Source organism: Muscardinus avellanarius (assembly GCF_963383645.1).
Source record: "Muscardinus avellanarius genome assembly, chromosome: 10".
In the NCBI taxonomy this organism is placed as follows: domain Eukaryota; kingdom Metazoa; phylum Chordata; class Mammalia; order Rodentia; family Gliridae; genus Muscardinus; species Muscardinus avellanarius.
In genome coordinates, this window is record NC_137796.1 from 103,402,090 (window position 1) to 103,425,485 (window position 23,396).

Genomic DNA, 23,396 nt, shown 5'->3' on the forward strand with positions numbered 1-23,396 from the left:
GATTACAGACTTGCACCACCATGTCTGGCTCCTTTTATGAAATCTTGATTTCAGAGTTAATGAGAATTAAATTCCTGCTGGGTGTAGTGGCGCATGCTTATAATCCCAGTACTTGGGAGGCTGAGACAGAAGCATCACCCAGGTTCGAAGCCAGCCTCAGCTACTTAGTGAGGCTCTCGTCAATAGTGAGACCCTGTTACCAAATAAAATATAAAATAGGTCTGAGAGTAAAGGTCAGAGGTAGCCCCAGCGTTCCATCCCCAGTACAACCAAAAAAAAGAATTAAATTATTTGAGTACATAATATTTAGATAATAGGGTAATCAATCTTTTTTTGTGGTACTAGGGATTGAAGCTAGGGGCATACTACCCCCGAGCTACACGCACAGCCCCCCCCCCACTTTTTTTTTTTTTTTTTTTTTTTGGTGGTGGTACTGGGGGTGGAACCCCGATGCTTTCTACCTCCAGGCTATACTCCCAGACCTCTTTTATATTTTATTTGGAAACAGGGTCTCACTGAGTTGCTGAGGCTGGCTTCAGACCTGTGCGATTCTCCTGTCTCAGCCTCCCAAGCGCGGGGATTACAAGCGTTAGCCACCATGCCCGGCTCGCACAGCCCTATTTTATTCTTTATTTTGAAATAAGTTCTCACTAAGTTGCAGGGGCCTCACAAACTACTGAGACTAGCTGCAAACCTGCAATCTTCCTGTCTTACCCTTCAAGTAATGGGGTAGGCTAATCAATTTATAACATGTGGGCTAGTAAAAAATAGGTAGAATGAAAATGTTGTGACCATATTTTCTGTTTAAGTATAGTAAGGTAACTTATAAAAGTTTTGGTATTTGTGTTACTCTCTTTAATGCATATTGTTACATTCTCAGTGGATTACCATTTATTCCGTATCTGGATAATTTACCAAACTTCAATAGATCAGTTGATGGACCAATCAGGCTGCCAATTGTGGATAAGTACAAGGTACCCAAAATACTAAATACTGTTTTATGGGCGGCGAAATCATTGTTTTGTGTTTTATTTCTAATTATGAAACAGTTTCATTAACAATATGACATCTTTTTTAATGCTGCAGATTAGTTTGTGATATAGATAAAGCATGATTTACTCAGCAAATTTAGCTTATTTCTGTTGTCTCACAGTAAGTCAATGATCATTTCTTAGTAAACTTGTACGGGTGAAACAGCTGGGCTCAAAGGATTTTCATGTTAAAGTTGACAGATTTTGGCAAATAGCCTTGCAGAAATATTATGCTATAACTTTATAATTCTTAAGAGTGCTAGTTTTATTGTAGCTCCTCTAGCACTAGTGTTAGTCTTTGGTTTTGCTTTTTGGTTTTCTGTGCTAGCGATCCAGCCCAGGGCTTTGTGCATGTTAGAAGTTCTCTACTACCAAGCCACAATCCCAGCCTCTATTTATTTATTTATTTATTTATTTATTTATTTATTATTATTATTTATTTTATTTATTTTATTTTTTTTGTGGTACTGGAGGTGGAACCCAGAGGCTTTCTACCTCCGGGCTATACTCCCAGACCTATTTTATATTTTATTTGGAAACAGGGTCTCACTAAGTTGCTGAGAGCCTTACTAAGTAGCTGAGGCTGGCTTTGAACCTGCGCAATCCTCCTGTCTCAGCCTCCCAAGCGCGGGGATTACAAGCGTGCACCACCATGCCTGGCTCCCAGCCTCTCTTTAGATATTAATCTTTATAAAAATTTGTTTTTAGCTGGATTGTCAACTTGATTTTTATAATTTTATAGTTATCAGTTCATGTAATGTTTTGCCATCCCTAAATATTTTGTCCTTAGCTTCATTCCAAAGTTCTTGAACAAGTTTCTTTTTATTATTTCTTTTTATTATTTATTTAGACATGAGAAAATCGGCTTAGAGATCAAGAGAACCTCTGGTTGTGCAAACAATTTGGATCTTGATAAGCCCTATAGATTTTTACTTTGTGCTTGCCACCTGCTGCAGAACAGCAAAAAAGTGTGAAACTTGATTTTTGTTTTATATTTGGACAGGATATGGGCACTGTGGTCCTGGGAAAGCTGGAATCGGGGTCCATTTGTAAAGGCCAGCAGCTCGTGATGATGCCAAATAAGGTAAGAGCTGGCAGTGCTCTTTGCCATTTAGACCCTCTAGGAAACACTGGTAAGGAGCTAGAGCTTTTCAAAGGCTTAGGGATATTCATGAAAACAAACTAACTTTTGGGTTACATTATATAAATGAACTTAGAGAAAGGACGGGTTTTTGTTACTCAGTGGCAAATGGAGGGCTCAGTGGTAGCACCATGTCAGAGCTAAGATGCAGAGTGAAGGAGACCGTCGTCCCATTACTTTATAGGCTAAGTGGCTTGCTTCGGGTAACAGAATGCATTCCTGAGATCCAGGAAGGAAGCCACGTTGTACTACGGTCCAGTAAGCTTTCTTTTGTGCACAGATCGGTTAGATATTGTAAAATAATACAAGGTGTGTCTGTGTGACTAAGGATTGAACCCAGAGGCATCCCACCTTCAGGCTACACCCCAGCCTGGGTCTCACTAGGTTGCTGAGAGCCTCACTAAATTGCTGGAGCTGGCTTTGAACCCGTGATCTTCCTGTCTCAGCATTTCAAGCCTGCACCACCACACCCTGCAGATGTGGTTGCCCTTAGCTGTTTTTTGTTGTTGTTGGCGTTTTTGTTGGTGGTGGGTTTATTTATTTATTTATTTATTTTTCAAAACAGGGATTGAACCCAGGGGCACTTTACCTTCAAGCCACACCCCCCTCCTCATTAAATATTTTTGTCGTGAAACATGCGCTCCCTCCGCTCCTTCTCTCTTTCTCTCTCTCTCTCTCTCTCTCTGGTCCTGGGGATTGGATGCAGAGGCAGTCTACCTTCAAGCTACCCCCCCCCCCCGGGCCCTATTTTATTTCTTATTTGGAAAACAAGGTCTTGCTAGGTTGATGAGAGTCTCACTACTGGCTGAGGCTGTCCTCAGACTTGCGATGCTTCTGTCTCTGCCTCCCAAGTACTGCGATTACAGGTCTGCGCCACCATGCCCGCTAATGGGCTCTTGCTAGGTTGCTGAGAGTATTGCTAAGTTGTTGAGAGACCGGTCTTGAGCCAGCTGTCCTGTCGCAGCCCCCCAAGCGCTGGGATTACAGGCATGTGCCACCACACCCAACTTAGGCTGTACTTTGAAATTGAGAGCTCAAAATTTGCCTCTATTCCAAGTGGGTCTTGTCCATTTGTCCCAGTGTTCCAGATGTTGCAGACCTGTAGATTGAGCAACAGATATACCACTTATGGTAACCTTGAATTAATACTTGAATATTGTGTGTACAGAATTGAAAGCTTGGGACGTAAGGGGTTAAGCCCTTCTTACTTTTTGCAGAACTGGAGATGGAACCCAGGGGCGTTCTACCTTAGAGCTACACCCCAGCCCAGTTTTTCATTCTTTACTTTGAAACAGGGTCTCACCTCATAACAAAGGGCCTCACGTCACTAAGCAGCTGAGGCTTCAACATCTGTGCTCCTCCTTTCTTAGCCTCCCAAGTACTGAGATTACAATCGCGCGCCACCACACCTGGCTATCTTATTGGAATTTCTTTTGTGTGTGTGGTACTGGGGATGAAATCCAGGGGCATTGTACCTCCGAGGTACACCCCTAGCCTTACTTTTTTAGTCTTTGTATTTTTGAAACAGGGTCTCACTGAGTTGTAAAGGGCTTCGCTAAGTAGCTGAGGCTGCCGTGAGCTGCGATCCTCCAGTCTCTGCCTCCCAGAATGCTGGGATTACAAATTTGCACCACCACGCCCGGCATGTAATTTCTTCATTGTTGGAGTTTCATTAAAATATGCAAAATCACTGGAAATTACTCCTTTTTTTTTTTTCTTTTTTTTTTTCCTGGTGGCCTATTTGTTGATTTTTGCACAGGACATGTTGCTAACAACTTCCTGTTTTCCAGAGATTGGGTTTCAACATGTTTAAAAACGTTGCTTATGTGGGGACATTGACTTGAGTTGTCGAGACCTTCTTTTTCTTTTCTCTTTCTTTTCTTTTTCTTTTTCTTTTTTCCCCCCACGGGGCTGGGATGGAACCCAGGGGCATTTGACCTCCGAACTACACCCCTTGTCCAATTTTTTATTTTGAAACAGGGTCTCACTAAGTTGCGGAGGGCCTCACTGGGTAGCTGAGTCTGGCCGCAAACCGTGATCCTCTGATCTCAGACTCCCAAATGCTGGGATTACAAGCGTGGCCACCACGCCTGGCTTGTCAGGACCTTCTAATAGAGATTGTTGTATGACGCTCATTGTAGGCTCTGTGAATTAGACATGGAGATGTATCCGTTGCCAGAGTGATACTTGGGTATAATTAGCTCCTCTAAATTGGACTTTGGTGGCCAGACATGGTTTTGCCCACCTATAATCCCAGCTGCTTGAGAGCCTGAGACAAAAGAATTGCAAGCTTGGGGTCAGCCTGGGCGACTTATTGAGACTCGGTTTCAAAAGGCAAAATAGAAAGGGCAGGGAAAATAGCTCAGTGGTAGAGAAGCCCTGGGTTCAATCCCAGCACCACCAAAACACACTACTCTGGGGTTTCTCTTTTAAAGCCTACTTTTTTTTTTTTTTTAACATGGCAACCTGACGGCTAACAACTGAATGAGAATAATGGGCAGATTTTAGTATTTCCTCAGGTCTGTAGAGCTGTGGCAAAGTCGTGAAGAAAGGGAGGTGGATTGGTGGTTGCAAGAGGCTGGGCGGGTGGGGAGTGGCTGCTAACTGCCTACAGGATTCTCTTTTGGGGGGATGAAGGTGTTTTGGAACTAGATAGTGGTAATGGTTGTACAACATTGCAGATATATACTAGATGGCATTGAATTAATACTGTAAAATGGCTTAAAAAGATAAAAGTCATGTTGCATGTATTTTACCAAAACAAAAAATACTGGCAAGTGCCTAGTATATCTGCAGGTGAGGGGCCTTAGTGACTAGTACAGAGGAACTGGCAGTTCTCTGTGGAAGCTGACTCTATACTAATTTCTAGGCAGGTGGAAGTGTCCTAGAATTGCTAAACCTTAAAATTTAGTTTAAAGTCGTGCATGGTGGTGCACACTTGTAATTCCAGCATTTGGGAGGCAGAGACAAGAGGATCAGAGTTTGAGCACAGCCCCAGTTACTTAGTGAGGCCCTTTGCAACTCAGACCTGTTTCAAAATAAATATAAAATAGGGCTGGGGGTGTAGGTTGGAGGTAGGAATGCCCATGGGTTCAATCCCCAGTACCACCAAAAAAAATTTTTTTTTTAGTTTCAGCCAAGCATGGTGGTACACACCTGTAATCCAATGCTTGGGAGATTGAGACAGAAAGATCACTGGTGCTGGGTGTGGTGGCGCACGATTGTAATCCCAGCATTCAGGACGCTGAGAGCAGAGGATCGGGGTTCGCAGACAGCCTCAGCTACTTAGTGAGGTTCTCTGCAACCCAGACTCGGTTTCAAAATAAGGAATAAAAAATACGGCAGTAGATGTAGCTCGGAGGTCGAATGCCTCTGGGTTCCATCCCCAGACCGCCCCCCCCCCCCCAAAAAAAGGATCACTGGTTGGAGGCTAGCTGTAGCAATTTAGTAAGACTGTTTCAAAGTAAAAAGGATGGAGGTTGTAGTTCAAAGGTAGAATACCATTAGGTTCAGTCCCCAGTACCACAAACAAAATTTAGTTTAGCTTATTGCTTCTTAGTCTCAGTGGAATAGAAGTAGAATGTTTTTAAAAACATAGATGCCTGACTACATTAAAATGAATGCATAAGGCATCCTACAGAATTAGCAGAAGCTTCTGCAAATAGTATATGTGGTAAGAAGTCAATATCCAGAATATATAGAGAACTTGTAAAAGGCAGTAACAATAAACCAAAACAGCCTGATTCACAACTGGGCAAAGATAGGTAGACCTTTCTACCAAGAAGTCCAGGTGGCTGGCATGCACATGAAAGATGCTTAGTACTGCCACTCACTTAGGGAAATGGTAATCAGAGCAGAACAGAAACGCAGTGGAGTGTTGAGGGCGGAGAAGTCAGAACCTGCGTGCACTGTTGTTGTCAGTCTGAGATTGTGCAGCTGCTTTGGAGAGCAGTGTAGCAGTTCCTCAGAGAATTAAATAGTATTTCTACATGGTCCAGCAGTACTGTTTCTGCATATATACCCAAAAGATTGGAAGCAGAGTCACAGATAATTGTATAATCATGTTCATAACTACTCCACAATAGCCAAAAGATGGAAGCAATCTGACTGTGGATAAATGGATAAAGAAAATGTGATACAAACGGCCCGGCTTGGTGGCGCATGCTTGTAATCCCAGTACTTGGGAGAATGAGACAGGAGGATCGCACAGGTTCAAAGCCAGCCTCAGCTACTTAGTGAGGCTCTCAGCCACGTAGTGAGACCCTGTGTCCAAGTAAAATATAAAATAGGTCTTGGAGTGTAGCCCAGAGGTAGAAGGCCATGGGTTCCATCCCCAGTACCACCCCCAAAAAAAAAATGTGATACAAGCATACAGTTTAGTATCATTTGGCATTAAAAAGGAAGGTGATACACCAGGCGAGGTGGCGCATGTTTGTAACCTCAGCATTTGGGAGGCTGAGACAGGAGGATCACGGTTGCGGTTCACAGACAGCCTCAGCTACTACTTTAGTGAGGCCTTTTGCAACTCAGTGAGACCCTGTTTCAAAATAAAGAATAAAAAATAGGGCTACGGCCAGGCATGGTGGCGCATGCTTGTAATCCCCGCACTTGGGAGGCGGAGACAGGAGAATCGCGCAGGCTCAAAGCTAGCTGTGCTGGCTTAAGAGACCCTGTTTCCAATTTTTAAAAAAGTATAAAAATAGGTCTGGGAGTGTAGCCTGGAGGTAGAAGGGTTCCTAGGAACCCCAGTACCACCAAAAAAAAAAAAATTAGGGCTGGGTGTATAGCTCGGAGGTACAGCGCCCCTGGGTTCCATTCCTAGTACTGCAAAAACAACAACAAGGTGATTTGCACATGCTACAGCATGAAAGAACCTTGATAATAATATACTAAGTGAAAGAAGCCAGTTGCAAAAAGACAAGTAAATATTGTATGTAGAAGGAAACTGGTTTTTATGGTCTAGGATGAATGGGGAGATGTTTAAACAAAAAAAGTTCAGAGTTTTAGAGACTGCGTAACAGTGTACATGAATGTAATACTATTGAAATATAAGCTAAAAAGTGCTGAAAATTGTAAATTTTATATTTTGTTATGCATGTGTGTAAGAGTAGATACATATATACATACATACATACATACATACATAGGATTAAACCCAGGGGTACATCATCACTGAGCTACATCCCAGAAGACCTTTTATTTTTTGTGGTACTGGGAATTAAACCTAAGGATGCTCCGAGCTACACCCCCAGTCCTATTTTAGTTTTTATTTTATTTATTTATTTATTTATATTGGTGGTACTGGGGGAGGAACCCAGAGGCTTTCTACCTCCAGGCTATACTTCCAGACCTATTTTCTATTTTATTTGGAAACAGGGTCTCACTAAGTTGCTGAGAGCCTCACCAAGTAGCTGAGGCTGGCTTCAAACCTGTGCGATCCTCCTGTCTCAGCCTCCCAAGCGCGGGGATTACAAGCGTATGCCACCACACCCAGCTTTAGTTTTTATTTTTAAAACAAAGTCTCCCTAAATTACAGAAAACCTCATGTTGCTGAGGTTGCCTGCAAACCTATGAGCCTCTTCTCTCAGCCTCCCATATATGGGATTACAAGTTTGTGCCATGATACCTGTCTCTGTATCTTTTATTTTGAAACAGTGTCTCATTAAGTTGCCTATACTGGCCTCAAACCTGTGATTCTCTTGACTCAGCCTTCCCAGGAGCTGGGGATTACAGGCATGTACTACACCACACCTGGCCATTTTTCCTGGGGATGGAACCCAGGGGCCTTCTCCTCGGGGCTACACTCCCAGACCTATTTCATATTTTATTTGGAAACAGGGTCTCTTAAGCCAGCTGAGGCTGGCTTCAAACTTGTGTGATCCTCCTGTCTCAGCCTCCCAAGCACGGGGATTACGAGCGTGAGCCGCCAAGCCCGGCTTTTTTTTTATTCTTCATTTTGAAAAAGGGTCTCACTAAGTTGCAGAGGGCCTCACTGAGTAGCTGAAGCTGTCCAGGAACCTCAGTCCTCCAGTCTCAGCCTCCCGAATGCTGGGATTACAAGCGTGAGTCACCACGACCGGCTCATTTTTCCATAATTTAAAAAATTTATTAAAAACTTGATCCAGGGGAGTGGTGAGTTGGCCTGGGCCACCCTCCCCCCTCATGCCATTTTGGCATGGGGCTGTAACTGTTTTCTGTATTTCTATCTTTATTATAAACTTCTTTAAATCTTAAAAACAAACAAACAAACAAACTATTGATCCAGGCAGCTAATGAAAAAAAGCGTGCTCCTAATGGAAGCCCAGGCGTGTTAGCACCTGCTTGTAATCCCAGTACTTGGGAGGCTGAGACAAAAGGATCAAGGACATCTTCAGCCCTCTGCAACTTAATGAGACCTTGTTTCAAGATAAAGACTAAAAAAATAAAGCTGAGAGTTAGGCATGGTGGTGAACGCATGTAATCCCAGCATTTGGGAGGCTGAGACAGGAAGATCACGGTTTGCAGACAGCCTCAGCTACTTAGTGAGGTCCTTTGCAACTCAGTGAGACCCTGTTTCAAAATAAAAAATAGGGCAGAGGTAGAGCTTGAAGGTAGAATGCCCCTGAGTTCCATCTACCCCTTAGTTTCCAGTACCGCAAAAAAAAGAGAGAGAGAGAGAGAGAGAGAGAGAGAGAGAGAGAGAGAGAGCGAGAGAGCGCTGGGGTGTATATCTGAGGTAGAATGCCCCTGGGTTCCATTCCCAGTACTGCCAAAAAAAAAAAAATATATATATATATATATATATATATTTGCTCATTTTGCTTTGATATATAACAAAATTATTCCAAGATACAGATTGATTTTTGCGCCTTTTTTAGGTGAGTGATAAACTCTTGGTTCTAACACGGCAGCCCCTGGTCTGACATTTAGTCTCCCTCCCTTGCTGGGTGTGGCAGTGACTTAAAACAGAGACGCAAGAGGTACATACGTACGAGAATTCAGCATCAACAGTTAGTGCGCTAACAGTGTTGTGAAACTATCTACTTTCTTTTCCATTAGGGAATCCAGTACTCAACAGCTAAACAGCTAGTATGCTTTTTTTTTTTCTTTTTTTTTTCTTTTTTTTTTTTTTTTTTTTTGCGGTACTGGAGATGCAACCCAGGGGTGTGCCTCCAGCCCTATTTTTATTTTTTTTTTATTTTTTTATTTATTTATTTTTTTTTATTTTTATTTTTTTGTGGTACTGGGGTTCCTGGAAGCGCTTCTACTTCCGGGCTACACTCCCAGACCTATTTATACTTTTTTATTTTTGGAAACAGGGTCTCTTAAGCCAGCGCGGCTGGCTTCGAATCTGTGTGATCCTCCACCTCCCAAGCGTGGGGATTACAAGCGTGCCACGCCCGGCTTTTTATTTTTGAAACAGGGTCTCACAGAGGTTGCATTACTAAATAGCTGAGGCTGTCCGCGAACCGCAGTCCTCTGGTCTCCACCTCCCAGATGCTGGGATTACAAGCATGCACCACCACATCCAGCCTTAATATGCTTTTTTAAGATTAGTATTGAAACCAGGTGTGGCTGTACACACTTGTAATAACTGAAATATAGGGCTGGGGGTATAGCTAAAAATACCTCTAGATTCAATCCTCAGTGCCACCAAAATAATAATAAATATAAAAGGCAGGAGGTTATCTTGGGGTAAAATGCCTGTGGTTCAATCCCCAGTACCAATAAATAAAACATAAATGTATACTTAAATTTTGGAATTGGTAAGTCATGGGAGATAGACCTATTAATTTCTGGGATTCCTTAGTAATGAAAATCACATCCCTGAAGTTAAACTCCAAGTATTTAATTGGTTTAAGCTAGCCACAATGGCACAGGCCTGCTATTGCAGCACTTCAGAGGCTAAGACAGGAAGAGTACAGGTTTGAACCAGTCTCTGCAACTTAGACTCTGTTTCAAAATAAAAATAAAATAGGGCTGGGGGTGTAGCTCAGAAATAAAATGCTTCTGAGTTCAATCCCCAGTACCACCACAAAAAAAAAAAAAAAGAGGTGACGTGCATGCTTAGAACCCCAGCTATTCATGAGGCTGAGGCAGGAGCCAGCTGACTGATAAATCTTTAGTGAACAGATGTTCAGGTCATTTTACATTTATGTTGTACGGTACAGTGAAGATTTTTTTTTTTTCTTTTTTAGCACAACGTGGAAGTTCTTGGAATACTTTCTGATGATGTAGAAACTGATTCTGTAGCCCCAGGTGAAAACCTCAAAATCAGACTGAAAGGAATTGAAGAAGAGGAGATTCTTCCAGGATTCATACTTTGTGATCCTAATAACCTTTGTCATTCTGGACGCACATTTGATGCACAGGTGAACTATGTTTTGTAATTGTTGTTGTGAGTGTTTAATATCTAAATGAAATTAGAATTCCAGTGCCTTTGTTCTGAATACTTGTGACCTGCCACTTCACTGATACTGAGGGAATAGAAATATAAACAAACCAGGTATGGTAGCCCTTGCTTGTAATCCCAGGATTTGGGAGGCTTACAGGTTCAATGCCAGCCTCAGGATTTTTTTTTTTTTTTTTTTTTGCGGGTCTGAATGGAACCCAGGAGCATTCAACCTCCAACGACACACCCTGCCCACCCCCTTTTTTGATTTTTCTTTATTTTGAAGCCGATCTCAACTAAGTTGCGGAGAGCCTTACTACGTAGCTGAGGCTGTCCGCGAACCACGATCCTCCGGTCTCAGCCTCCCGAATGCTGGGATTACAAGCACGCGCCACCGTGCGTGCGCCACCGTGCCTGGCTTTCAGAAATTTAGCCTCAGGAATTTATAGACACTGATTCAAAATTTAAAAAAATAATAAAATAGAAGCAGGACATTCCCAGAATTTAGATACTGTTTCAAAATTTTAAAAAATAAATTAGAATGCTGGGACATTCCCACCATTTGAGAGGTGGGACCGCAGGATTGTGTGAGGCCCTTCACAACTTAGTGGGACTGTCTCAAAAATAAAAACGACTAAAAAATAGGGCTGTGGGTGTAGCTAGGAGTACAATGTCCCTGGGTTCTACTTCTGTTACCACACACAAAAAAATTTAGAATACCTACTTTTCATTTGTAATTAGCAGTCATATGATGTGACTTAAGTTTTGTTTAAAATGCCCTTCACTTTGCCTGCAGCACAGTGCCTTGGGAGTCATAGCTTTGGGTGTGCGTTGAGAGCAAGTCACCCAGCGGGTAGGAGTCGCACGCTTTCTCCACCTTGCTGGTGCCCGGGGCTCCCTAGAAGAGCCACGGCGTAAATGATCTGCTGTGGCTAATAGAGGGTTGTTTGGGCACTGGAGCTGGAACCCAGAACTCTTCTGCCTTTTAGCTACACTGCCAGCCCTATTCTATTTTTATTTTGAAACAATGTCTCCCTAGGTTCCTGAGTCTCACTACTTGCTGAGGTTATTCTCAAACCTGTGGTCCTCCTGTCTCAGCCTCCCACATTCTGGGACTACAAAACGTGAGAGGCTGAGATGCCACCACGCCCAGCTTAGAATTCCTAAGAACTGTTGTAAGGATGACTAGTCAGGCTAGATTCTAATGTCGGATACATAGGTTATTTACTTTTAGTAGACCTTAATTATGAAGAAGTGCATAAAGCTATGGTAAGCTCACAGCTGAGTAGCTTGTGGGTGGTGCTGGTTAGCTTGATTTCTTGGAAAATAAAGGAAAAGCTTCTCAGAATAAAGCTGTGTGTGTGTGTGTGTGTGTGTGTGTGTGTGTGTGTGTGTGTTACAGGTGTGGGTCACCTTACCCAGCTTGCTGTAGTTTCAAAATTGACTGAGCACTTGGCCATTTCAGTAGAGTAGGATACTGAAATTCAGAGTGGAATGTGGTGGCGCACACTGCAATCCTAGTACTTGGGAGGCTGAGACAGAAGGATCACGGGTTCGTGAGACAGCAAGTTGAATGAATTCTTGTGATATTATGACATCTTTAGAATGGCAGATTCCTTTTCATCTTAGAAATAAGAATTGTGTTCTTATTTGACAGATAGTGATCATAGAGCACAAATCCATCATCTGCCCAGGATACAATGCGGTGCTGCACATTCATACCTGCATCGAGGAAGTGGAGATAACAGTGAGTTCAGGAGAGTTGGCTTTTGTTCATTTGATCGTCCGATCTTGACGTTTCGGGGCAGTGGTGATGCCTCTGTGTCTACACTCCTGAGAATTGCTGGCGCTCAGTGTCCTGATGGTCTCCCCCTTTCCTTACAGGCCTTAATCTGCTTAGTAGACAAAAAATCAGGAGAGAAAAGTAAGACTCGACCTCGGTTTGTGAAACAAGATCAAGTGTGCATTGCTCGCTTAAGGACAGCGGGAACCATCTGCCTTGAGACCTTTAAAGACTTCCCTCAGATGGGGCGCTTTACCTTAAGAGATGAGGGTAAGTCCTTTTCCCGGCTCGGAATCTTCATCTGGTTAATCCACATTGCATGGTTCAAAGGACTCATGGTCTGTAATATTTAATAAGTGTTTTGAGTTGAGTTTATTAGCAGATTTAGAGAACAATTAAATTTATTAAGCAAAGACTTTTTTCTTTTTTGTGGTTTTGGGGATTGAACTCAGGCATTCTGTCTTTGAGCTACACCCAGGCCAATTTGGGATTTTTTGTTTTTCAGTTCTGGAGGTGGAACCCAGGGGCATTGTACCTCTGAGCTATACCCCCCAGCCCTATTTTTTATTCCTTATTTTGAAACAGGGTCTCACTGAGTTGCATTAAGTAGCTGAGGCTCTCTGAGAACCGCGATCCTCTTAAATACGTGAATTACAAGCGTGTACCACCATGCCCAGCCTGGTTTTATTTCTTTTTTGGAAACAGGGTCTCATTAGGTTGATACAAGTCTAACTTGGTGAGGCTCTCCTCAAATCTGCCATCCTCCTGTCTCAGCCTCCCAAGTACAGGGATTACAAGCATTCACCACCACACCCAGATAAGTAAAGACATTTCTATAATGAAATGAAATCCTTTGGCCAGGCGTGGTGGCGCATGCTTGTAGTTCCAGCATCTGACAGTCTGAGACAGGAGGATCGTGGTTGGCGATCTCTAGCCAAACTATACTCGCGGCCCTTTTATTTTTATTTTTTTCAAAACAGAGTCTCTTCGAGTTGCTGAGGGTCTTACTAAGTTGCATAGGCCAGCCCCAGACCTGTGATCCTCCTGTACTCCCACGTACTATGACTCAAGTGTGCACCCCCATGTCCAATTTGATTCTGTTTGTTTGTTTGTTTGTTTGTTTGTTTGTTTTTAAGAGGTATAATATTCATGCCTTCTTGTGTGTTTTCTGCCTTCCTCTGAGTGGTGCAAAGTGGTTATTTTCTTTCTGGGGTCATGAAATTCTTTGGTTTGAAAACAAAATGACTGTTAGGAAACATTTTATTATGGGTCATCATTCATTCATTCATTAGTGGTCCTGGGGATTGAATGCAGGGCATTCTACAGTCTACCTCTGAGCTGTACCCCTTCCTATTCTTTTCTGTTTGTTTGTTTTGTTTTTGTTTTTGTTTTTTTGAAACAGGATCTCACTAAGTTGCAGAGACCTATGATCTTTGTATCTCAGCCTCCCAAGTACTGGGATTACAGGCATTACACCATGCCCAGCTAAAGCTTATTATTTTTAAACAAAAATATCGTTTACTATGTAAATTACTGATTAACTGGCATTATCACCATAGCCATAATAATAAGGTTATCATACCCCCCACACGTCCTCCAGGGGCATCCTACCTTCGAGCTATACCCCCAGCCCTATTTTTTTTTTTCCCTTCTTTTCTTTGAAACAAAGTCTCACTGAGTTGCAAAGGGCCTTCCTAAGTAGTTGAGGCTGTCCACGAATCACAATCCTCCTGTCTCAGCCTCCCGAATGCTGGGATTACAAGAGTGCACCCTCACGCCTGGCTCTCTTTAATTTTTGTGTGTGTGTGGTACTGGGGTTTGATCCCAGGAGCATTCTACTTTCGCCCTTCTCCTTCTACCATGCCCAACAGTATAAGGTAGTATCAAAAAGTGAGTCTTACTTAGCAGCTATAAAAACTATTTCCTAGCTGGGCGTGGTGGCACACGCTTGTAATCCCAGCATTCGGGAGGCTGAGACCGGAGGATCACGGTTCGTGGACAGCCTCAGCTACTTAGTGAGGCCCTCTGCAACTCTGTGAGACCCGGTTTCAAAATAAAGAATAAAAACTAGGGCAGGGGGTGTAGCTCAGAGATAAAATGCCCCTGGGTTCCATCTCCAGACCCGCCCCCCAAAAAAAACTATTTCCTATTCTTGCATAAAGAAAACATAGTCTATCTACATAATGGAGTGTTATTGTCGATAAAAAGGAATGGAGCACAATACATGCAGCAGCACTGTGGACCCAGGACCTAAGTGAGAGAGACAGAGGCCTCATCTAGAATTCTACCACAGGGTGTCCAAGAAATTCAAAGCAGAGTAGATCAGGCCACCGAGGGGCGGCTGCAGATGACAAAGCTGCAGACACGCTAAACTTCATTAGAGCAATGTCATGGGTACGTGTTTAGCAGCTCTATAAAGCTGCTAGAAGAAAATAAGCCTATCCTTACATCGCTGAAAAGATGTAGCCTAGAGCGAGTCCCGTGAGAACATCCCTCTGGTAGTCTTCCTGTGGACCGGAAGGGGTACGGGCCCACGGTGCTCTTGGTGGGTCCAAGTTCTCTTTTAGGAAAGGGTAGCCTGGGGATGGAAAATCTCTTTTACATTCATTTCTTTTCTTCTGCCTGCCTGATTTCATCAGATCCTGGTGGATAACTAAATTGATCTATTATTAGGGTAAAGCCAATACCAGTTTTCACCATCAGCAAGTATGTCCTGGTGCTGCTGGGGACTAAACCCAAGGCCCTCCTCATGGTAAGGTAGTGCTCTCCCACCAAGTCGCACCCTCGTCCCCAGCCTTCCAAGTACTGGAATTGTAGGCGTGCGACACCATGCCAGGTGTCCCAACAAGACTCTTATTTAAGATAGAAATTTCTTGTAAAACAAAGCCATCTCTGCAGCTTTACTCTAAAATAAGTTTCTGGGACTCCATTCACCACCATGGATGAGCACAGTACGGACTAACAGTTCCTGACACTTGGTGGATATTCAATAAAATTTTCATAAATGTATTGGATCTATCATGTCAATTGACGATTTCAATTGGATCAAGTTTTATGTTAAGTTTTCTAGTCTTAAAATAGTTAAAGTTAAAAATATTGTCGGGTATGGTGGTACACGCTTGTAATCCCAGTACTTGCGAGACTGAGATGGGAGGATCGCAGGTTCACAGCCAGCCTCAGATACTTAATGAGGCCCTCAACTTAGTGAGACCTTGTTTCAACATAAAGAATAAAGCTGGGTGTGGTGGTATATGCTTGTAATCCCAGCATTTGGGAGGCTGAGACAGGAGGATCGTGTTTTGCGAACAGCCTCAGCTACTTAGTGAAGTCCTTTGCAACTCAGTGAGACCCTGTTTCAAAATAAACAATAAAAAAAAGTAGGGCTGGGGGAGTGTCTCAGAGGTAGAATGCCCCTGGGTTCCATCCCTAGTACCCCCCCAAAAAAATAAAAAATAAAAAACAGGACTGGGCACACCCTTGTAATCTCAACATTTAGGAGGCTAAGATAGGTAGATTGTGATTTGCAGACAGCCTCAGCTACTTAGTGAGGTTCTTTGCAACTCAGTGAGACTCTGTTTCAAAATAAAGAATAAAAAATAGGGCAGGGGGTGTAGCTCAGAGGTAGAATGCCCCTGCGTTCCATCTTCAGAACCTCAAAAAAAGAGAGAGAATAAAATAGGGCTGGGGGTGTAGTTCAAAGGTAAAATGCTTCTGGGTTCCATCCCCAGTGTTGCCAAAAAAAAATTAGGACTGGAGGTATAGCTCGGAAGTAGAATGCCTCTGGGTTCAACCCCCACTGCCGTAAATACGCACATACATACATGCACACATACATACCACCAGTGGGAGGAAGGTTGTAAGTCTAAGGGAGGCCTCAGCAAGTTAGACCCTCTTTCCAAATAAGATATAAAATAAGCCTAGTACCATACATACACTTGCTGTTCACTACTAAAAATGTTTGTTTTGTTTTGTTCTAATTTTATTTCTAGGTAAGACCATTGCAATTGGAAAAGTTCTGAAACTGGTTCCAGAGAAAGACTAAGCGTTTTCCTGACGACCCTGCACAATACTGTGAGGAAAATGACCGCGAGCGCCCACTTCACACCGCCTTCTCTTATTTTCTGCCCGTTGATAAACCTCTCCCCACATTTTGCAAAGAGAAAATTCACAGCAAAAGTCCACATTATGCCAGCTTTCTCATATTGAGAGCTCTGCTATGCCACTATGGAATTTTTCCCAAGATTTTTTCCCCCCCTTTCAAACTGCTTCCTCGGACAGATTTGGCCATAGCTTCGTAAGTGATGTGGACATAATTGCCTACAATAATGAAAACCTCCAGGAATTTTTTTTCACTTTTCCCATAGGCATAGTCTTTTTTTCCCCAGGCAGATCATTCTGAGTGTGCGAGTGTGTGTGCACATGTTACAAAGACAACTACCATGTTAATAAAATATTCCATTTGAAACCCTTTTCGGTATTTGAATTGCTTTTGAATAATGTTTTTTATCTGGATGTAACATTGTTGCATTAGCTTTTTAACTTTCCCAAGTAATTGAGTACATTTTATTACTTGGACTTTTCTAAACTCCTTCCCTACCTACAACTTTAAAGGAGGCATTTACGGTGTCCAAGCTTGTATGCCGGGGAGAATGAGGCGGCCTGGTGGTCCACGCGTACACACCTCGATGCAGCCGCGACTCTGCCAACTAGGTCTGTCAGTGATTTTCTGCCAATTTATATTCTAACATGATTTCTTGGACACAGTACGTTGTTTTATAATAAACAACATACTGTTTTTATAAACAACACTTGAAGAAATTGTAACCCCTGCAGAAAATGCCATTAACTGGTTAAATGAGTGGAATTTACAATAAAGAAAGCATGTTGAGATCTGGCAAAAATGCCTCTTTAGTATTTATAGGAGCTGCATGCATCTAGTACAGAAATCCTATCGATTACAAGCGCCAGTTCCAGAGTAACTCCGTGTGCTCTTTCTGTCAAGAACGTTTTGAGGTTGGAAAGTCCTTGCTGGGTGATGCCGACTCGGCCCAGCCTATCAAGACCTGCACAGACTGGAGCTGACAGTGACACAAGCACAGTAGAAGTTTTATCTCGGATATTTGAAATTGACTTTTCTTAAGTTTAAAGCTAGAAATTTGCTAACCGTGATTTGGACGAACCAGAGCAGCATTGTAGCTTTTGAATTGAACGCTGACTTTCTGCTACAGCCATCACGATCTTGATGTTTTTCATGAGACAAATGGAAAATGGAAGCGATGTTTCTGGGTTTATCAGAAGCGTCCTTCATGTGGAGTGAGTGTTGCCATTTGTCAAAGGCCCGGTCCCTTTTACATTGTGATTTATCGCTAAGATACTTTGTATTGGATGTGTAATAATATGTCTCTTCCCTATAATCTTGCTCCTCAGGAAAAAATTAATCTACTGTTTTCATTCACAAAGCAAAACGTAATCCAGTATTGTTTTCTTAACTATGAAATCTCCACTCATGAAGTGAGTGGCCGTGTCTCATAGACAGGGCGCAGTTACTGCCCCGCGCCTCCCAGAGTGACACTGACGTTGATTAAACTGCACGGGACTTAAATTTTAACATGTCTGTAAATTTCTGGGCTTTTATTTTCCTGGGAAATGGGGACTTTTAGTCAGGACACAATAGTTCTCTTTGTACTTCTGTGTTAATGAGAAATACTAGCTGTTGCTTGGATTTTTTTTTTTTTTTTTTTTTTTTTTGGTGGTACTGGGGGTGGAACCCAGAGGCTTCCTAACTCCGGGCTATACTCCCAGACCTATTTTATGTTTTATTTAGAAACAGGGTCTCACTAGGTTGCTGAGAGCCTCACTAAGTAGCCGAGGCTGGCTTCGAACCCACGCGATCCTCCTGTCTCAGCCTCCCAAGCATGGGGATTACAAGCGTGCGCCACCACGCCCGGCAGTTGCTTGGATTTTAGTGAATCTTTAAAAGTTCAAGAGCCTGAAATTATTTCCAAAACTAGATTTCCCTTTTAAATTGAACGCATTTTCAGAAATCAGTTTTGTTTGCTATTATAGCATTTACACTTAGAATATTATGTGCATGTCGCCAGGCTCTTAGGTGAAATGATTTGGACAGCAGCTGTGAAGGGCCTACCTCTACACAAGTGCAGATCATAAAAGTGCAAATGTAATTATGAAAAGTTTTCTTAGATTCAGTCCTAACACAGTTGCGAGGTTAATCAGTACCGTGTATCTTGCAGGCTTTGAAATTCTTTGAGAAATATTCCCACTTAAAGTTGATGCATTTTAAACTGGTAGTTAGACCGGCTAATCGTTTGAATAAGGAGATAAGTAACTGAAGGAAACTTGCGGCCTGTGCAGACCTTAAAAGAGCGATACAGACCCCATGCTGCTCTCTGTCTGCTGCAAGTGCAGACAGCTCCGTGGTTGACAGTGCAAAGTCGGGCAACTGGCTGCATATTTTAAGATATTACAGACCTATATATTTTTCCTCTGCACTCAGCATAGTTACATTAGAGTCATAGTTTTGTTTGCATCTTTTTATATCAATGATCTTTATATGACTTTCAAGCTACATTATTTATATAATCTGTCAATTCGATTTTAAGAGATGTCATTGAAATAGCATCTAAATAATTGCCATTTTAAGCCTTTATTTCTTACACATTTCTCATTTTCAATTTGCAAAGTTTATCCAGTGAAAGTCTATGTAAAATCAATCAAACCCAAAGAGTTGAACTGAGTGTTACATTGCCATGAATTGACAAATAGTATTCTTGAATATTTAAATCCATGTAAAAAATTTAAAATATATGCTGTTTGAATGTTAACAGTAAGTAAACTAGAAGTACAAGTTATCACTGTAACAAAAAATAATTCATACTTGTCTGCTAAGTTAAAAAAAACTTTTCAGAACTGCTTTACAGTTTGGGACTTGGAAAGTGAGTTCCTAGAACACTTGCTGGCATCCTCTCAGTTGATGGGCTGCAAGTATTTGGGATCATAATTGCTACCAGATGCAGTTTTGCAACCTAAGAAAAAGCTAAACTTAGGGTCAAAAACTGTCCCCATGATGAACTTTTGGGGAAAAAAATCCAGCTGAACTCCTGGGGACCTTGAGGAGCACCAGTAACTGCTCGGTGACCTTGGACAACTGAACACGTGGCTGCGCTCTCGCATTTTCCTCGCTGGCGTGGACGGGCCACGGACTGCTCCTTCAGGGGTGACGGCGTCATTGCTTTGGGTAGGAACTTAAGGTAGTCGCGACAGTTGTGCAGTATTTATTACAGCTCTTAACACCAGGCAACTTTCAACCTTTAAACCCTTTGTGAAAATTTCTGGTTACAGAACTATATAGCTCTGATGTAGAATGGTTAAATGTTTATTCATTGTTGGCCTGCCTTATTAGAATAAACTGCAATTAATCCTCTCACAGACATAGACGTAAGGTAGATTTAGAACAATCACTGGGATCCGGGGGGTGATTATCTGTCTCCAAATACTGCACTTATTTCTTGCAGCTAATTCTTGAATGATTCTATCAGATGCCACTTAATATATTCATGATCTTGTTTCTTTCTTTAGAAATCTTGCAATGCAGCAACTTGTGAAATAAATGTGGTTACTTATGCACAACTCAAAAGACTTAATAGGTTTAAATTTAGCAGTTAGATCTCGTAGTGAGTGGAATAAGAAGTGGGTTTTTTTCCTAGTAGTAATTCAGTCGATTCCATTTGGACCAATTTCTTGCCAGGATACAGATAGATTTGGTTCAACTTTTGATGGTTTGGGCTCTAGGATACCCTTGATTTTCAGTATCCTAGAATGTACTGAGTCTTCCCTTCAATAAATACACTTCTCACATACCTCTAATCCTCTGCTTCCTTGAAACAGTAATCTGGCTAGCTGAGTTGTTTACTAAGGACTTCTTCAGGGGCCTGGTGGTGGAGTGGAGGTCAGAACCTACAGTTCCCAGCGCTCGGGGAAAGCAGTCAGGCACTAAGCCTGATGAGGCGGAGGACAGGACTTCTTACTCCCAGAAACAGTACTTGCCACTGTGCCCTTGAAAACGTAACATGGCACCCTCAGGTTTGTGGGCGGCACGTGAGTGGCACTGCGTGCTTCCTGAGGCGCCCCTCTGCCAGGCACGCCAGCTTACTGCTTCGGAGGACAGCCTGAGCCTCGCTACCTCCTTTCCTGCTGCCCAGAGAGGAGTGTTCGTGCTGGAGCTGGCGCCCCTCGGCTGATCCTCCTTGCCTCCGTTTCCTCCACCTGCGTTAGGTGAGGCAGGTCTGGGCCTGCGAGGTCCCATCGCAGGGACTCACCACACCCTTAGAAATGGACACACTCCTTAACCAGTCTCCTCTGCTTTAAAGGAAATGTGGGTAACTCAGGCCAGGGTTTAGTGACATTTGTACTAGACAGCTAGTTAATACCTAGATCTCATTTTTTAATATTAGAGAGTTAGAGGGAACTGATTAGGTTTGCGGAGCTTCGTGGCCTAATTCCAAAGCGTGGGGAGCGCCCTAGGGAGGAGAGAAACCTTTTCCTTCTGATTTGTAGCTGCCTACTGTGCCTGGCTTGGTGCCTGTGTGAGGCTTAAGCCCTTGGTCTGCTCTTGCAATTATTCAAATGACTGGAGTGAAAAAGGTTTTGCTTTTGTAATAACAATAAAAATTGTCATCTTCCCTTTTGACGGGTTTGTCTGTGTATTAATCACTGTGTTGTAACATTTCATGGTAACCTCTGTACTGTCCTTTATTGTTTTTTAATCGAGTATCGGAACCATCTGCCAGCACTGTTGGATGGATCTAAAGAGCTGTCAACTAAAGAATTTCCTATCGTGTCTGCTTGGATGTACTGTGCGAGGCTTCTGTATGCTGTACTGACAACCTAGCACAGCGACTCTCCAGCAACGGTTAGAGTGTGTAGCAGCTGGGTCACAGTGTATGGTTTGACCTGAGTTGAGGAAACACAATGATTATTTTGTCAGAACCATGAAACCCTGCCTACACTCGGGACTTTAATAAAGACACCAAACAGCTCCCACCCCTGTTCATTGTGACGACAAGAAGACGATACACGCGCTTATACACAGTGCCTAGCAAGATAAGAGCCGAATCTTTCCTGCCATGAGATAGAGTAAGGCCCTGCTTCAGCTGATTTAAGGAAAAATCTAGTTTTGGTAGTCTGTAGTGTCGGTGCTCGGCATTACCAGTTGTAGACAAAACTTGTGAGCACGCTTGCAGTGATCAAAGGAACTTGGGGGATGTTGCGTTTTTGTGTATGTTGTGTTTGGTACCAGGGGCTTTTCTATCTCCGGGCTGTACTCCCAGACCTGTTTTATATTTTATTTGGAAACGGTCTCACTAAGTTGCTGAGAGCCTCACTGAGTAGCTGAGGCTGGCTTCGAACCTGTGTGATCCTCCTGTCTCAGCCTCCCAAGCGCAGGGATTACAAGCGTGCACCGCCACGCTCGGCAAAAAACGTTATCTTTAGGCACTACAAGCAGGCTGTGTGCCATGGTGGGTAGAAGGCAGAATTTTACAATTCATGGCACAGAGAACCAATTTCAGACAGGCTCAGACATACTCTTTCTAACAATGCATCTTAAAAATAGCTTTAAAACCTTGGCTGAGCCAGATGTGGTGGCGCATGCTTGTAATCCCAGGATTTAGGATGCTGAGACAGGAGGATCAAAGGTCCGCGGCTGGCCTCAGCTACTTAGTGAGGCCCTGCACAACTCAGATCTTGTTTCAAAATAAATAATAAAAAATATGGTTGGGGTGTAGCTTGGAGGTACAATGCTATGGGTTCAATCCTCAACAAACAAAAAAAGACTTGGCTGCTACAGCTTTGTAAAGAAGGATTGTGTATCTCCCAATGTATAATGTAGTGATTGAGTGTAACAATAAAATCAAATTTTAAAGTCATGAAAACAGGCCCTGAGGCTGGGGATTGTAACTCAGTAGCAGAGCACTTGTTATTCTGGGAGATATTTTTCATATATTCTCTTTAATAAGGTTATTTTAAGTCTCTGTGATCATTTTGGTGCTGTATGAGTAATTTTAAATGTACTGTCAAGCAGTGTAGTAGCACACACTTGTAATCCCAGTGCTTGGGAGGCTGAGACAGGAGAATTGCAGGTTCACAGCCAGCCTCAGCTACTTAGTGAGGCCCTCTGCAATTTAGGGAGGAGACCCTGTTTCAAAATAAAGAATAAAATAGGGCTGGGGGTATAACTCAGAGGTAGAATGCCCCTGGGTTCAATCCCCAGCACCACAAAAAAAAAAGTTAGAATTCTGAGTTTAGTCACAATGGCTTTTAGTAATATAAGATCTACTGATAAAAAAAATTTAGGCTGGGCGTGGTGGTGCACACTTGTAATCCCTGTGCTTGGGAGGTTGAGACAGGAGAATTACATAGTTTCGAAGCCAGCCTCAGCTTCTTAATGAGGCTCTCAGCAACTTAGTGAGACCCTGTTTCCAAATAAAATAGGTCTGGGAGGATAGCCCAGAGGTAGCCTCTCGTTCTGCCCCCAGTACCAAAAAAAAAAAAAAAAAAAAAGATCTGGGCGTGGTGGCACACACTTGTAATCCCAGTATTCGGGAGGTCGCCAGAGGATCACAAAGGGCCTCGGTTTAATTTAGTGAGGCCCTTTGCAACTCAGTGAGACCCTGTTTCAAAAATAAAAAGACTAGCCAGGCATGGTGGCACGCGCTTGGGAGGCGGAGACAGTAGGATCGCACTGGTTCAGAGCCAGCCTCGCTGGCTTAAGAGACCCTATTTCCAAATAAAAAATATATATATAAAATATGTCTGAGGCTGGGCGTGGTGGTGCACGCTTGTAATCCCCGCGCTTGGGAGGCAGAGACAGGAGGATCGCGCAGGTTCAAAGCCAGCCGCGCGCGCTGGCTTAGGAGACCCTGTTTCCAAATAAAAAATGTAAAAATAGGTCTGGGAGTGTAGCCCGGAGGTAGAAGGGCTTCCAGGAACCTCAGTACCACCAAAAAAATAAAAAAATAAAATATGTCTGAGAGTGTAGCCCAGAGGTAGAAG

At 42.9% G+C, this 23,396-nt stretch overlaps 1 protein-coding gene across 4 annotated transcripts in view; it reads left to right on the plus strand.

Moving 5' to 3' along the window:
- GSPT1 (G1 to S phase transition 1) overlaps positions 1–16,642 on the plus strand; it is a gene marked incomplete at its 5' end in the record, with an annotated part of 41,498 nt that extends 24,856 nt beyond the window's left edge. For all 4 annotated transcript variants that reach the window (XM_080704323.1, XM_080704324.1, XM_080704325.1 and 1 more), the window contains 6 exons: positions 881–974; positions 2,035–2,115; positions 10,350–10,523; positions 12,201–12,290; positions 12,428–12,596; positions 16,316–16,642. In XM_080704323.1, the coding sequence (XP_080560449.1) occupies positions 881–974; positions 2,035–2,115; positions 10,350–10,523; positions 12,201–12,290; positions 12,428–12,596; positions 16,316–16,368 (661 nt within the window). In that variant the 3' untranslated portion in view covers positions 16,369–16,642. The remainder of the gene's footprint in view (positions 1–880; positions 975–2,034; positions 2,116–10,349; positions 10,524–12,200; positions 12,291–12,427; positions 12,597–16,315) is intronic.
- Positions 16,643–23,396: the final 6,754 nt, after the last annotated feature.